The 15,812-nt window shown below is 45.5% G+C and overlaps 1 protein-coding gene and 1 pseudogene across 1 annotated transcript in view; both read right to left on the bottom strand.

Moving 5' to 3' along the window:
- Majin (membrane anchored junction protein) overlaps positions 1-4,805 on the bottom strand; it is a 28,441-nt gene extending 23,636 nt beyond the window's left edge. Inside the window, exons 1-2 of the mRNA XM_042676096.1 lie at positions 4,705-4,805; positions 418-475 (exon numbers count right to left, since the gene is read on the bottom strand). Coding sequence (XP_042532030.1) covers positions 418-475; positions 4,705-4,805 — 159 coding nt within the window. The remainder of the gene's footprint in view (positions 1-417; positions 476-4,704) is intronic.
- Positions 2,068-2,553, bottom strand: LOC122105010 (annotated as a pseudogene).
- Positions 4,806-15,812: the final 11,007 nt, after the last annotated feature.

The following is a 15,812-nucleotide window of genomic DNA, read 5'->3' on the forward strand; positions in this document are numbered from 1 at the left end:
AGCCACTGGCTTTACATATCTCCAGAAAGGTGGCAGTGAGAAGCCAAGTTACCAGGTAGAGGTTGAGCTGTAATAATAAAGTCTGGGTATGGAGTCACCTTGGTGTAAAGAATAATTTTCCCGAGGCTGGGTAGGTGGCTCAGTGGTAGAACGCTTGCCTTCCATGCATCAGGCCCTGGGTTTGATTCCTCAACACCACATAAATAGAAAAAACCAGAAGTGGCATTGTGGCTCAAGTGGCAGAGCACTAGCCTTGAGCTGAAGAGCTGAGGGACAGTGCCCAGCCCAGAGTTCAAGCCCTAAGACCAACCCAAAAAAAGGAGGAGGAGGAAGAGGAGGAGGAGGAGGAGGAGGAGGAGGAAAGAAAGAGGAAGAAGAAGAAGGAGGAGGAGGATAATTTTCCCATAGGTTGAATGCTTCTTTCCCTACCTCCAGCTCCTGGATGATGACTTCCTTCTTTTCTATTTCTTCCCCTCTAGAAGGTAAACAGATAAGACAAATAAGATCATAAGGAAAGCTCTGTTGAGAATCTTCCCTGGTAGAGCTGAAGAAAGACATAATGTGACTTAGTGGTAGAGTGGAATATGATTTAGTGGTAGAGTGCTTGCCTCACATGCATGAAGCCCTGAGTTTGATTCCTCAGTACCACTCACACACAAAAAAAGCCGGAAGTGGTGCTGTGGCTCAAGTGGCAGAGTGCTAGCCTTGAGCAAAAGAAGCTCAGAGACAGTGCCCAGGTCCAGAGTTCAAGCCCCAGGACTGGAAAAAAAAAAAGAAAGATAACAGTTTTGTGGCTAATTTAAGGCTCTTGGGGAGAAGGGATCACCTTGGTGGTGTGGTCTGAGCATCAGTACAAGATTATCCCAAAATGTCTTCCCCACTAAGCCAAGTCTTGAGATTCCACTGGGAAGGCTAACCATTTATTAGACCAGTTGCAATCCCAGTGTGATCTGGAGATTCATAGAGATACTCAAGACACTTTCAAGTGATCTCCAAAGCATACTAGGAGGAATATAAAATGATACAGCTGCTATAGAAAGCAGTTTGCCAGTTCCTCAAGAAGTTAAACAGAATCCACATGATTGAGCTGTCCTATTCCTAGGAATATATATAGTTGTTGTTGTTGATTGTGGGGCTTGAACTCTGAGCCTGGGCACTGTCCCTCAGCTTTTCATCTCAAGGCTAGAGCTCTACCACTTGAGCCACAGTGTCACTTCCAATTTTCTGACTGGTTTATTAGAGATAAGAGACTCACGGACTTTCATGCCCCGGCTGGCTTTCAACCGCAATCATCAGATCTCAGCCTCCGGAGGAACTAGGATTACAGGCATGAGCCACTGGCACCAGGCTTTGAACACAAGCTTATTAACTTCGTTGTTTTGTTTGCAGTGTTGAATACCATGCCAGGCCTTGCACCTGCCAGAAAAGTGCAATATCTGAGCTACCTGCCCAGCTAATTAAAGATTTAATTTCTTTTTTTTTCTTTTGGTCCGGTCGTGGGGCCTGAACTCTGGGCCTGGGCGCTGTCCCTCAGCTCTTCAGCTCAAGGCTAGCGCTCTATCACTTGAGCTGCAGTGCCACTTCCAGTTTTCTGGTGGTGAATTTGAGATAAAAGTCTCATGGACTTTCTTGCTCCGTTGGCTTTGAACCATAATCCTCAGATCTCAGCCTCCTGAGTAGCTAGGATTACAGGTGTGAGCCACTGGCACCCAGCCTCCAGCTAGAATTCTAATATGTTGAATACAATTAGTCGAAGTAGACTTTCTAGATATTTTTTTCTGTCTGTTTCTCTTTGTTTCCTCTCTGTCTCTGTCTCTATTTCTTTCTCTCTGATTTTAGATATAGTCTTGCTGGCCTCAAATTCATAATCCTCCTCCTTCAGCTTCGTGAGTGCTGTGAGTATAGGTATGTACCACCTTGTCTGACCCTGATCTTGTTCTTGATCTTAGGGGAGAACCTTTAAGTCTTCCATCACGGGATGTCCATTGTGGGTCCTTTTATAGGTTTTTTTGAGGAAGTTTCCTTCTAAGCCTAGTTCAAGTGTTTTCTTTCTTTTCTTTTTTTTACAAAACAATACTCTGATATTTTATTACTCAAAGCCTTTTTATTTATCAGAAAGGTTCTTTCTTTGCTAGCAGTTTAGAGACCTCTGGAATCCTAGGCCCACACAAACAGCTTCCTGTTTTTATTTAGCTTTCTGACTCTGTGCTTGTGCCTTCAGCACTTTCACGATGATTTTCTGCTCCTCAATAAGGAAAGCACGCTTGATCCTGTCCCGGACACATTTGGCACACATGGAACCAACATAGGCTCTGCTGACATGTTCTTTTTGTTTTAGAGAATCGCATGAGGACAAACCCCCCGGAGCCAGCCTGGACATACACCACATGCAGATTTTGGTGCTTTTCCGACCTTTTTGGTGTAAAGGTAAACAATTCTATTGCCAGGGGTTCGGGACAGCCTGGTTTTGTTAGAGGCTATGTTGTAGGAAAGCCTACGGCGGTATGTCAATTGCTGGACCATTTTGATGGCCTCTAGACACCGTCCCCAGAAGAGCGTGTTTTCTTTCTTTCTTTTTCTTTTTATTGATTAAAGTTTGTTGGATGCTGGGTGTCAGTGGCTCATGCCTGTAATCCTAGTCAGGAGGCTGAGATCTGAGGATCACAGTTCAAAGCCAGCCTGGGCAGGAAAGTCTGTGAACCTTTTTTTTTTTTTTTTTTGGATGGTCGTGGGGCCTGAACTTTGGCCTGGGCACTGCCCCTCAGCTCTTCAACTCAAGGCTAGTGCTCTACCACTTGAGCCACAGTGCCACATCCAGCCTTTTCTGCTTATATGTTGCTGAGGAATCCAACCCAGGGTCTCAAGCATGCAAGGCAAGCACTCTACCACTTAGCCACCTTCCCAGCTCTGTCAGACTCTTAATCTCCAGTTAACTACTGAATTTTTTTTTTCTTGCCAGTTGTGGGGCCTGAACTCTGGGCCTGGGTGCTGTCCCTCAGCTCTTCAGCTCAAGAATAGCGCTCTACCACTTGAGCCATAGCGCCACTTCTGGCTTTTTCTGCTTATGTGGTGCTGAGGATCGAACTCAGGGCCTCATGCATGCAAGGCAAGCACTCTATCACTGAGCCACTTTCCAAGTCCCTGAAAAAATTTTTTTTAAGGCACCAGGCACCAGTAGCTCACACTTGTAATCCTAGCTATTCAGGAGGCTGAGATCTGAGGATCACAGTTTGAAACTAGCCCAAACAGGAAAGTCCATGAGACTCTTATCTCCAATTAACCAATGCAGTAGAGTTGAGCTAATCAATGTGGTAGAGAGCTAGCCTTGAGTGCAAAAGCTCAGGGACAGCACCCAGGCCCAGAGTTCAAGCCCCACAACTGATTAAAAAAAAGTGTGTTGGATTTGGTGACATAATTCTTCTGCATTAATTGCAACAATCAGGCAGGTTTCTTTCCGCTTATTCTATGAATGTACTCATTAAATGTCTGGATTATATGATACTGTCTTGTTTACTGGCTTTCCACGTTGTTGTTGGTCCAGGGGGTTAAACTCAGGGCCTGGGTGCTGTCACTGAGGTTTTGTGCTCAAAGGTAACATTCTACCACTTTGAGCCACAGCTCCACTTCTGATTTTTTAGGTAGTTAATTAGAGATGAGAGTCTCATAGGCTTTCCTACCAGGGCTGGCTTTGAACCACAATTTTCATATCTCAGTCTTCAGAGGTAGGATTACAGATACAATCTACCAGCACTTGGCTTTATGGCTTTTTTTTTTTTCTGGTGTTTTTTGGTTGGTTGTAGAGCCTGAACTCAGAGTTTGCGTGTAAAGTCTATGACACTCTTTTTTTTCAGTCATTGGGCTTGAACTCTGGGCCTGAGCACTATCCCTCAGGTCTTCAGCTCAAGGTGAGCACTCTACCACTTGAGCTACAGCACCACTTCCCATTTTCTGGTGGTTTACTGGAGATAAGAGTTTCACGGACTTTCCTGCCTGGGCTGGCTTTGAACTGCGATCCTCAGATCTCAGCCTCCTGAGTAGCTAGGATTACAGGCGTGAGCCACCGGTGCCCCGGCATCTATGACACTCTTATCTCCAATAAACTACTCAGAAAAATCCAGAAGGGGTTCTGTGGCTCAAGTAGTAGAGCTCTAGCCGGGGCACTGGTGGCTCACGCCTGTAATCCTAGCTACTCAGGAGGCTGAGATCTGAGGATCATGGTTCAAAGGCAGCCCCAGTCCGGGCAGGAAAGTCTGTGAAACTCTTATCTCCAATAAACCACCAGAAAACCAGTGGTAGAGCGCTAGCCTTGAACTGAAGAGTGTAGGGACAGTGCTCAGGCCCAGAGTTCAAGCCCCACGACCGACAAAAAAAAAAAAAAAAATAGTCTACAGTAGCCATTACCATGGATTGAACAAAGGCAGAGCAAGGCTGACCTGGGGGTGTGCACTAGCATGAATTATTGTAATTTTTGTTGTTGTTGTTGGTCGTGGGGCCTGAACTCTAGGCCTGGGTGCTGTCCCTCAACTCTTTAGATCAAGGCTGGCGCTCTACCACTTGAGCCACAGCGCCACTTCCGGCTTTTTCTGCTTATGTGATGCTGAGGAATCAAACCCAAGGCCTCATGCATGCAAGGCAAGCACTCTACCACTGAGCCACCTTCCCAGCCCCACTAGCATGAATTATATAGATGAATTTGAAAATTACCTGATACTGTTGCCATATCTGATTTTGAATTTATACACATTGGATCCTGCATGAAAAAACCTTGTCTCTGGAAACGGGTAGGTAAAGGGTTTCAAAGTCATTGTTTCACAATAGTATCCTAAAGAAAGTAGAAATGTTAGAGTATTACTCAAAAGCTAAAAATGGCATCTTTTATACAGGAAAGAGCATACCCAAACTGTAACATGTATTCAAGGGGAAAATGTCTAACAGTACCATTGCCCACATAGCAGGCTCATTTCTGCTATAGTTACATAGACCATTCTCCTATTTGCATGGGAAAGAAACATGTTGGCACCATCTCTGTGACTTTGTAAAAATCACTTCTCTTCCAGAAGACTAATGTCTCTAACACCTGCCCTGAGGTTACAACTCACAGGTTTTGCTTATAATAAAAAGATTCTCCCAAATATCTCTTCAGGCTATTTTCCTTTTACATCCCACTTTCCCTGGAACCTAAGAAGCTCAAGTTAAGTAATGAGATAATCAAGAGGCTGCACTATTAAGAGGCACAATTACAAAGGCCTCTGCTATTAATTCTTAATGAAATTAAGGGAAACCTGAAGTGGCACTGTTGCTGAAGTGGTAGAGCACTCACCTTGAGTAAAATAGCTCAAGGACAGTGTCCAGGCCCACAGTTCAAGCCACATGGAAAAAAATAAAAAATAAAAAGGTCACACCTGTAATCCTAGCTACTCAGGAGGCTGAGACCTGAGAACTGGGGTTCAAAACCAGCCCAGGCATGGATGTCCATGAGACTCTTATCTCCAATTAATCACCAGAAAGCTAAAAGTGGTGCTGTGGCTCAAGTGGTAGAGTGCTCACCTTGAACTGAAGAGCTGAGGACAGTGCCCAAAGCCCAGAGTTCAAGCTCCCGCAACAACAACAAAAAAAAGGGGGCGGGACTGGGAATGTGGCTCAGTAGTAGAGTGCTTCCCTAGCATGCATGAAACCCTGGGTTCCATTCCTCAGTACCATATAAACAGAAAAAGCCAGAAGTGGTGCTGTGGCTCAAGTAGTGGAGTACTAGGCTTTAGCAAAAGAAACTCAGGGACAGCCCAGGCCCTGAGTTCAAGCCCTAGGACTGGCAAAAAAAAAAAAAAAAGTTAGGGTCTTGCTTTTTTTCCAGGCTGTCCTTGAACTATATTCCTTCCAATCTCTGGCTCCCAAGTAGTTTGGGCTACAGGCATGCACCATCATGCTGGAGACTGGCCATGCCTTATTCTAAGTGCCGTATATACATAGGTAGTATTATTTCAATTAATCCTCACAAAAAGTCTATTGATAGACTTAGTGTGATAGGTGAGAAAATTGGAGGACTGAGAGTTGAAGTAATCTATTCATAACTATAACTGCTGGAATTTGGATTCAAGTTGAATCAGTATAAATCACTCTGTCAATCTGTCCTAGGGTTTATAAGGGGAGCATAAAACGGAAAAAGTTGATGCTTGAAAAATCTGGCAAAAATCCCTCTCCCAGGGGAGAAGGGGTATCATAGTTAAAGCCTTTGCTATGGTTTGGATGTGTCCACCAAAAGTTAACGTGTTGGAAACTTAATGCCCAAACTTACATGTTAATATTATTTGGAGAGGGCTGGGAAGGTGGCTCAGTGGTAGAGCGCTTGCCTTGCATGCCTGAGGCCCTGGGTTCCATTCCTCAGCACCACATAAGCAAAAAGAAAAAAGCCGGAAGTGGCGCTGTGGCTCAAGTGGTAGAGTGCTAGCCTTGAGCTGAAGAGCTGAGGGACAGTGCCCAGGCCCAGAGTTCAAGTGGTAGAGCGCTAGACTTGAGCTGAAGAACTGAGGGACAGTGCCCAGGCCCAGAGTTCAGGCCCCACGACCGGACACACAAAAAAAATATATATTATTTGGAGACATACCTAAATTATATTATGTACTTTGTTTTGGGTCCGGTCGTGGGGCCTGAACTCTGGGCCTGGGCACTGTCCGTCAGCTCTTCAGCTCAAGGCGAGTGCTCTACCACTGGAGCCACCGCGCCACTTCCGGCCTTTTTTTTTTTCTGCTTATGTGGTGCTGAGGAATCTAGCCCAGGGCCTCATGCATGCAAGGCAAGCGCTCTACCACTGAGCCACCTTCCCAGCCCATATTATGTACTTTGTTATAGCAATGTTGTTATAGAAAATTTACTAAGAAATTCTTTGACAGGTACTCATTCTCTGCTTTAAATATTAATCTCATCTTTTAAAAAATGCCTTCATAGAAACATTAAGGATAATGTTTCAGCAAATATCGGGGTACTGTGATCTAGCCAAACTGGCAAATAAAATTAACTATCAAAGGTGAAAAAAAAAACAAACAGGATAATATACATAAAAACCACTTTTTTTTTTTTTTTTGATCATGGGGCTTGAACTCTGGGCTTAGGCGCTGTCCCTCAGCTCTTAAGCTTAAGGCTAGCACTCTACCACTTGAGCCACAGCACTACTTCCGGTTTTCTGGTAGTTTATTGGAGATAAGAGTCTCACAGGACTGGGAAGGTGGCTCAGTGGTACAGCACTTGCCTTGCATGCATGAGGCCCTGAGTTCCATTCCTCAGCACCACATAAGCAAAAAGAAAAAAGCCGGAAGTGGCGCTGTGTCTCAAGTGGTAGAGTGCTAGCCTTGATCTGAAGAGTTGAGGGACAGCGCCCAGGCCCAGAGTTCAGGCCCCACGACCAGACCACCTCCCCACCCCCCAAAAAAAGAAGAGTCTTACAGACTTTTCCTGTCCAGGGCTGGCTTTGAACCGCAATCCTTAGATCTCAGCCTCCTGAGTAGCTAGGATTACAGGCATGAGCCACCGGCCCCCAATATAAAAACTACTTTGTGTCAGGCACTGGTGGCTCACTCCTGTAATCCTAGCTACTCAGAAGGCTGATATCTAAGGATCTCGATTCAAAGCCAGCCCAAGCAGGAAAGTCTGTGAGACTCTTATCTCCAATAAATGACTAGAAAACCGGAAGTGGTGCTGTGGCTCAAGCCATAGAGCACTCGCCTTGAGCTGAAGAGTGCAGGGACAGCGCCCAAGCCTAGAGTTCAAGCCCCATGACCGACCAAAATAAATAAATAAAAATAAAAACTACTTTCTAAGTAGTAAAATGTCATATCCACATAAAAGACAATTTTCATTATCCTTTCCTCTATATTCTTTTTTTTTTGGGTCCAGTCGTGGGGCCTGAACTCTGGGCCTGGGCGCTCTCCCTCAGCTTTTCAGCCCAAGGCTAGCACTCTACCACTTGAGCACAGTGCCACTTCCAGCTTTTTTTCTTTTTGTTTATGTGGTGCTGAGGAATCAAACCCAGGGCCTCATGCATGCAAGGCAAACACTCTACCACTGAGCCACCTTCCCAGCCCCTAATGCCACTTCTTTTTAGCAAAGATCATAAGAGTTTGGTGGGATCAGAAGAATTATGGGCCCAAAGAATGGAGTTTTTCCCAATTTCCCAAGTTCAAGTCTAGGCCTGTCAGGAAGGAGAGCCCACTGTCAGATCCTGCTGCTTGGGATTAGAATGAGAGGAGATTGAGCCAGAGCCCACAGGACTATTTAGACTACAATTGCAGCAAAAGGCAAACAAAAACAACAAAAATGGTGCCAACTACAAAGTCACCAGAGGTGAAATTCTGTTTATAGCCTGAGAGAGGAAAAAACAAACAAACACACAAATACCCCTTACTTAAGGCATAGCAGGAACCCAGACTGGATGTAATGGGTGTCAGATGACTTTTCTTAGACAGGGAGCTCACCTGGTGATACTTAAGTTGCTGTTACAAAAATTTCACTCTGTTACTCAAAAGTTTCTTTTTTTTTTTTTTTTTTTTTGTTTTTTGGGTCTGGGTGTGGGCCCTGAACTCTGGGCCTGGGCACTGTCCCTCAGCTCTTCAGCTCAAGGCTAGCGCTCTACCACTTAAGCCACAGCGCCACTTCTGGCTTTTTTCTTATGTGGTGCTGAGGAATCAAACCCAGGGCCTCAGGCATGCAAGGCAAGCGCTCTACCACTGAGCCACCTTCCCAGCCCCTCAAAAGTTTCTTGAAAGATGTAGTCACTTGCCCACAGACTGTGGTATTGGGGCATCTGAGCAAATAAATGAAGGTCATTTGCTAAAAATGACTATCCAGAGAGAAGACTTCATGTGCTGCACCACAGCTGGCCAAAAGAAGCAAAAACAACCCTCTTCTAGCTGGGGCTTATGCTTGTTAATTGCTGGCTACTGGCTTCAGAAACAAGTACCACACACTAATTACCTCATTTGAAAATAAAGATCAGACAGCACAATCCAAAACAACTACTGAGTAGTAGTGATTCAAAGATTCACAGGGTTATTTCAACATTGACTACAGTATCCATGGTGACAGTGTGTCCCAGTAACTATTATTAAATTGATGGACCTTGTAGAAAAAGGTCAGACTTTCAACTCATTTCTAGGTGACCACATCATGATGGCTTAAGAACAAAGGAGTGAAAAAATTCAGGCAGTATGGGACAGTGAAAAAGACGTAAGATTTAAAATCAAAAGACCATGGCCAAGTTCTACTTCTGCCTCTTATTAGTCAGCTGACCCTAAGTAAGTCATTAGTCTCTGGATTTCTCATTTTCTGCATCTACAATGGCAATTCTACCAATTATAGGTATTGTGGGATTAAATTATATGTGTGTGTGTGTGTGTGTGTGTGTGTGTGTGTGTGTATGCTGCCATTTCATAAACTTCAAAATACTTTATTTATTTTTGTTTGCTGGTCCTAGTGCTTGAACTCTGGGCCTGAGCACTGTCCTTGAGCTTCTTTTGCCCAAGGCTAGTGCTATACCAATTGAGCCACAGCCCCACTCCTGACTTTTTCTGAGTTTATTGGATAAAAAAAAAAAAAAAAAAAGCCGGGCGCCGGTGGCTCACGCCTGTAATCATAGCTACTCAGGAGGCTGAGATCTGAGGATAACGGTTCAAAGCCAGCCGGAGCAAGAAAATCCGTGAGACTCTCTGTTTTTTTTTTTTTTTGTCGGTCGTGGGGCTTGAACTCTGGGCCTGGGTGCTGTCCTTCAGCTCTTCAGCTCAAGGCGAGCGCTCTACCACTTGAGCTACAGCGCCACTTCCGGTTTTCTGGTGGTTTATTGGAGATAGGCGTCTCACGGTCTCTCCTGCCCGGGCTGGCTTTGAACCACGATCCTCAGATCTCAGCCTCCTGAGTAGCTAGGATTACAGGCGTGAGCCACCAGCGCCCGGCCGTGAGACAGTACCCAGGCCCAGAGTTCAGGCTCCACAACCGGACCCAAAACAACAACAACAACAACAACTCATGGATTTTCTTGCCCAGGCTGGCTTCGAATCACAATCCTCAAATCTGAGTAGCCAGAATACAGGTGCCAGGCAGTATTAGGGTTTTGATCTCAGGGTCATACCTCTGCCAAGGAAACTTTCTAGTTATTTTTGAGAAAAGGTCTCCATTCTTGCCCAGGGGTGTCCCTGGGCACTATCCACATTTGTCAGGTTTCCCTGTAGTTACAATAACAGGTGTACCTCTGCATAGAGCAATTTGTTAAGTCTTACAAGCTTTTTCTGCAAGAGCTGGCCTTGAACCATAATCCCAACAATCTCAGAATCCCAAGCAGGTAGTATTTTAGGCACGCAACACCAGCACCTGACTTAAGCTGTATACTTTCATAGAAACATCAGGAAGGCATATCAGTGGTAGAGTGCTTGCCTGCATGCATGAGGCCCTGAGTTCGATTCCTCAGCACCACATAAGCAGAAAAAGCCAGAAGTGGCACTGTGGCTCAAGTAGTAAATCACTTACTTCAGCTGGCCTTGAGCTGAAGAGCTGAGGGACAAAACCCAGGCCCAGAGTTCAGGCCCCACGACCAACAAAAAAAGAAAAAAAGAAACATCAGCTGTTATGACATACTTGAAGAATTTTTCTTTTAATGTTTTATAGGAAAAACAAACTTAAAAGAGCAAAACTGCTTAGCTTTAATCTAAATGCAAAATCTGACAAATCTCAGCCAAGAACCATTTCTTGAAATGCTCAAGTATTAGATTCAAAAGACATAAAGGGATTGAGATTAGAAAAAAATTTCCAAAGTTGTTATATACAAACCATTGGGTCAGCACAGAGAACCTGAGCAGGGCTGAATGCTCTGTAAGGATGATATGGACTACTGCAGTAGAAAATGGTAATAAGAGTCAGGCGACAGTGGCTCACACCTGTAATCTTAGCTACTCAGGAGGCTAAGATCTGAGAATCACAGTTCAAAGCCAGCCCAGGCAGGAAAGTCCCCATAAGACTCTTCTCTCCAATTAAAACCAGAAGTAGACCTGTGGCTCAAGTGATATTTCAGCTCAAGGCTAGCGCTCTACCACTTGAGCCACAGCGCCACTTCCGGCTTTTTTTCTTTTTTCTTTTTTTTTATTTTTTTTGTCGGTCGTGGGGCTTGAACTCTGGGCCTGGGTGCTGTCCTTCAGCTCTTCAGCTCAAGGCGAGCGCTCTACCACTTGAGCTACAGCGCCACTTCCGGTTTTCTGGTGGTTTATTGGAGATAGGAGTCTCACGGTCTCTCCTGCCCGGGCTGGCTTTGAACCTCGATCCTCAGATCTCAGCCTCCTGAGTAGCTAGGATTACAGGCGTGAGCCACCAGCGCCCGGCTGCTTTTTTTTCTTTTTGCTTATATGGTACTGAGGAATCGAACCCAGGGCCTCATGCATGCAAGGCAAGCACTCTACCACTAAGCCACCTTCTCAGCCCCAGACCACTAGTCTTGAGCAAAAGAGCTCAGGGACAGTGCCCAGGCCCTGAGTTCAAGCCCCAAAACTGACAAAAAATAAAAAAATGCCTAAAATGTTTAAGAACAAAAGAGCTTCTGTAAATGTTTATTCAAAACACATTTACTGGGCTGGGAAGGGATGGGAATGTGGCTTAGTGGTAGAGTGCTTGCCTAACATGCATGAAGCCCTGGGTTCCATTCCTCAGTACCACATAAGCAGAAAAAGCCAGAAGTGGAACTGTAGCTCAAGTGGTAGAGCGCTAGCCTTGAGCTGAAGAGCTGAGGGACGGTGCCCAGACCCAGAATTCAGGCCCCACGACTGACAACAACAACAGTAACAGCCAGGTGCCGGTGGCTCACATCTGTAATCCTAGCTACTCAGGAGGCTGAGATCTGAGGATCGAGGTTCAAAGCCAGCCTGGGCAAGAAAATCCATGAAACTCATCTCCAATAAACCACCAGATAACCGGAAGTGGCGCTGTAGCTCAAGTGGTAGAGCACTAGCCTTGAGCTAAAGACCTGAGGGACAGCACTTAAGCCCAGAGTTCAAGACCCATGACCGACAAAAACAACAACAACAACATTTACTGAATAAACCTGATGAGCTCTGATCCCACTAATGATCATGGGCAACTCACTCTCCAGAGAGAAATCCCACTGATGCTAGGAATCTATACCCATGTTTTAGAAATGAAATAAGAATAGACAACCATCTTCTCCTTGGTTCTTTCAAAAGTGCATGATTAGTCTCAAGAGAGCAAACCTTTGTTTTGTTTGTTTTTTTGGTTAGACTTGGGGCTTGAACTCTGGGCCTGGGCGCTGTCCTTCAGGTGTTCACCTCAAGGCTAGCACTTTACTACTTGAACCACAGAACCACTTCTGGTTTTCTGGAGGTTAATTGGAGATTAAGAGTACCACATTAAAAAAAAAAAAAAAAAAAAAGAGTATCACATAAACAGAAAAAGCTGGAAGTGGTACTTTGACTCATGGTATAGTGCTAGCCTTGAGCAGAGAGGCTCAGAAACAGTGCCCAGGCTCAGAGGATTGTTGTGTTTTCTTTCTTTCTTTCTTTCTTCCTTCCTTTCTTTCCTTTTCTTTCTTTTTGTCGTACGTGGGGCCTGAACTCTGAGCTTGGGCACTGTCCCTCAGCTCTTCAGCTCAAGGCAAGCATTCTACCACTTGAGCCACAATACCACTTCTGGCTTTTACTGCTTATGTGGTGCTGAGGAATCAAACCCAGGGCCTCATGCATGCGAGGCAAGCACTCTACCATTAAGCCACCTTCACAACCCCCTAAGTTAATTTCTTAAGTTAATTTCTGCACTTCTAAGTGCATCTTCCTTTTCCACTTTAAAAGCTAATAAAATGTTAGCCATTCTAAAAGCTATTTTAAAAAAAACTATTTTTGGACAATAGGTCCAGGATTGTGTTTCTTACTCTGGAAAAGCAATGAATGATTCCTTATTTCACCACTCTGCTGAACAGTTGTGGCTTGTTACATGAAGATCCACCTGTCTATTAGCATTCACACCACATAATTTTATTGCAACACTCAAAATTGTACCAATATCAAAAACCACTCAAAATATTTAAATGTAAAACTGCAAGCAATAAGTGACATTTTATTTTTTGTTACACTATTGGATGAGCTGCTCTGAAGCAGTATATGTAGGGAAGATTAAAAGGGGGGCCAGATGTCGGGTGGTGGCTCACACCTGTAATCCCAACTACTCAGGAGGCTGAGGATTGTGGTTTGAAGCCAGCCCAGGCAGAAAGTCTGTGTGGCTTTTGTTTTTGGTAGGTTCTGGGGTGTGAACTCAGGGCCTGGGTGCTATCCCTACCCTCTTTGTGCTCAAGGCTAGCACTTTACCACTTGAACCACAATACCACTTCCAGCTTTTCTGAAACAAGAGTTTCATTGACTTTCCTGTCTGGGCTGTCTTTGAACCATGATTCTCAGATCTCAGCCTCCTGTGTAGGCAGTATTACAGTTATGAGCCACTGATACTCATAGCAGCTACTGTGAGACTTTTATCTCCAATCAACCACCAAAAAGCCACAAGTGGCTCAAGTGATAGAGCACGAGCATTGAGTGAAAAAGCTCAGGAACAGTACCCAGGCCCTGAGTTCAAGCCCCATGACCAGCACATACATATACACAAGGATAGTAGAAGACATAAGTATCAGTGGTTTCAGATTGGTAAATGGAGGAAAGGATATTCTCCACTAAAGAGAAAGGAAGCATCTTTTACATTGCCAAACTAAACTGTCTCTGAGCTACACATCTTGAGGGTTAGTGACACAAGATAAAATATGAAAAGAAAGCTTGCAAAATATACAGCTTTGTTCTTGGGTTCTACCACTTGATCCACAACTCTAGCTTATTTTGCTGGTTAACTGGAGATGAAAGCCTTAAGGACTTTCCTGCCTGGGCTGGCTTCCAACTACAATCCTCAAATCTCAGCCTCCCAAGTAGCTAGGATTACAGTTATGCGCTACTGACCCTTGACATTTTAGAGTGTCCATAAGATACCATAGACAGGGGCTGGGAAGGTGGCTCGGTGGTAGAGCGCTTGCCTTGCTTGTTTGTTTTTTTGGGTCCGGTCGTGGGTCCTGAACTCTGGGCCTAGGCACTGTCCCTCAGCTCTTCAGCTCAAGGCTAGCGCTCTACCACTTGAGCCACAGCGCCACTTCCAGCTTTTTTCTTTTTGCTTATGTGGTGCTGAGGAATCGAACCCAGGGCCTCAGGCATGCAAGGCAAGCGCTCTACCACTGAGCCACCTTCCCAGCCCAGAGCACTTGCCTTGCATGAGGCCCTGGGTTCGATTCCTCAGCACCACATAAGCAAAAAAAAAAAAGCCGGAAGTGGTGCTGTAGCTCAAGTGGTAGAGCGCTAGCCTTGAGCTGAAGAACTGAGGGACAGCGCCCAGGCCCAGAGTTCAGGCCCCACGACTGGACCTAAAAAAAAAAAAAAAAAAAGATACCACAGACAGATAGGCACGGATGGTTCATGCCTATAATCCTAGTTACTCAGGGGGCTGGGAAGGTGGCTCAGTGGTAGAGTGCTTGCCTTGCATGCATAAGGCCCTGGGTTCGATTCCTCAGCACCACGTAAGTGAAATGAAAAAAGCCAGAAATGGCGCTGTGGCTCAAGTGGTAGAGTGCTAGCCTTGAGCTGAAGAGCTGAGGGACGGTGCCCAGGCCCAGAGTTCAGGCCCCATGACCAGACCCAAAAAAAAAAAAATCCTAGTTACTCAGGAGGCTGAGATCTGTGAGACTCTTTATCTCCAGTTAATCACAGGAAAAGTCAGACGTGCTTTGTGGCTCAAGTGACCAGGCCCAGCATTCAAGGCCCAAGATGGGCAAAATATAAAAAATAAAAAAAGAACCGGGTGCTGGTGGCTCACACCTGTAATCCTAGCTACTCTGGAGACTGGGATCTGAGGCTTTCGGTTCAATGCAAGCCTGGGCAGGAAAGTCTGTGAGACTCTTATCTCCAATAATCTACCAGAAATCCAGAAGTGGCACTGTGGTTCAAGTGGTAGAGCACTAGCCTTGAGCTGAAGAGCTGAGGGACAGTGCCCAAGCCCAGAGTTCAAGCCCCACAACCGACAATAAAATAAAATGCCACAGATTGTTGGATATTGTGCTGCGTTTACTACCTGCAGGTGTGCACATGTCTTCAACTAGAATTCACAAAAGCCAAGATGTTTGGCAAGGATACCTGCCAGCATCTTTCTGTCCGGCTTTCTGGGCACCAAGATTCAATCAAGTGCCTGGGAAATTGAACATGGATCTCACTGTCATGACTCAAATTGTTACTTCTAAGGTGAAATCAGGTTGTGAGGAAGCAACGACTCATTCAATAATTCAAATCATTGGGACATGATGGAACAAGAAACAATTCAATGGAAGAATTCTTGTTTTCATGACAACTACTAAGCCTGAGTTATAAGACGGCAATTGGCCAGGAGGAGCACTTTGATTTGGGGGAAGTTTCTGTGCAGAGGGTGGGGTGAGGGAGCCTTGGGAGGCTGGATGGGTGCCACAGGCAGCATGACTGCGCTGGGTGTGGTGGAGACAAGAACACAAGTTGACCAGAAGACAGGTTTCTAAGCATCTCTGTGATGGCCACTCGCCAGAGGCAGGAGGTCTGAGATACCGGCTGCCACTTCCCTCCCTAGGGCCACCAGCTCTAAGGCATGCATGCTCTAAGTCTGCAACCTGCAGACTGAACAGCCCCCACCTCGCCCTCCCCACCTCCCCCCCCACACACACACCTTAGGCCCTGCAGTGCCACCTCATGACCTGGCCTCGGGTGTACTGGGCAAACCCGAAG

Source organism: Dipodomys spectabilis, unplaced genomic scaffold (genome assembly GCF_019054845.1).
Source record: "Dipodomys spectabilis isolate Male_0828 unplaced genomic scaffold, ASM1905484v1 ptg000030l, whole genome shotgun sequence".
In the NCBI taxonomy this organism is placed as follows: Eukaryota; Metazoa; Chordata; class Mammalia; order Rodentia; family Heteromyidae; genus Dipodomys; species Dipodomys spectabilis.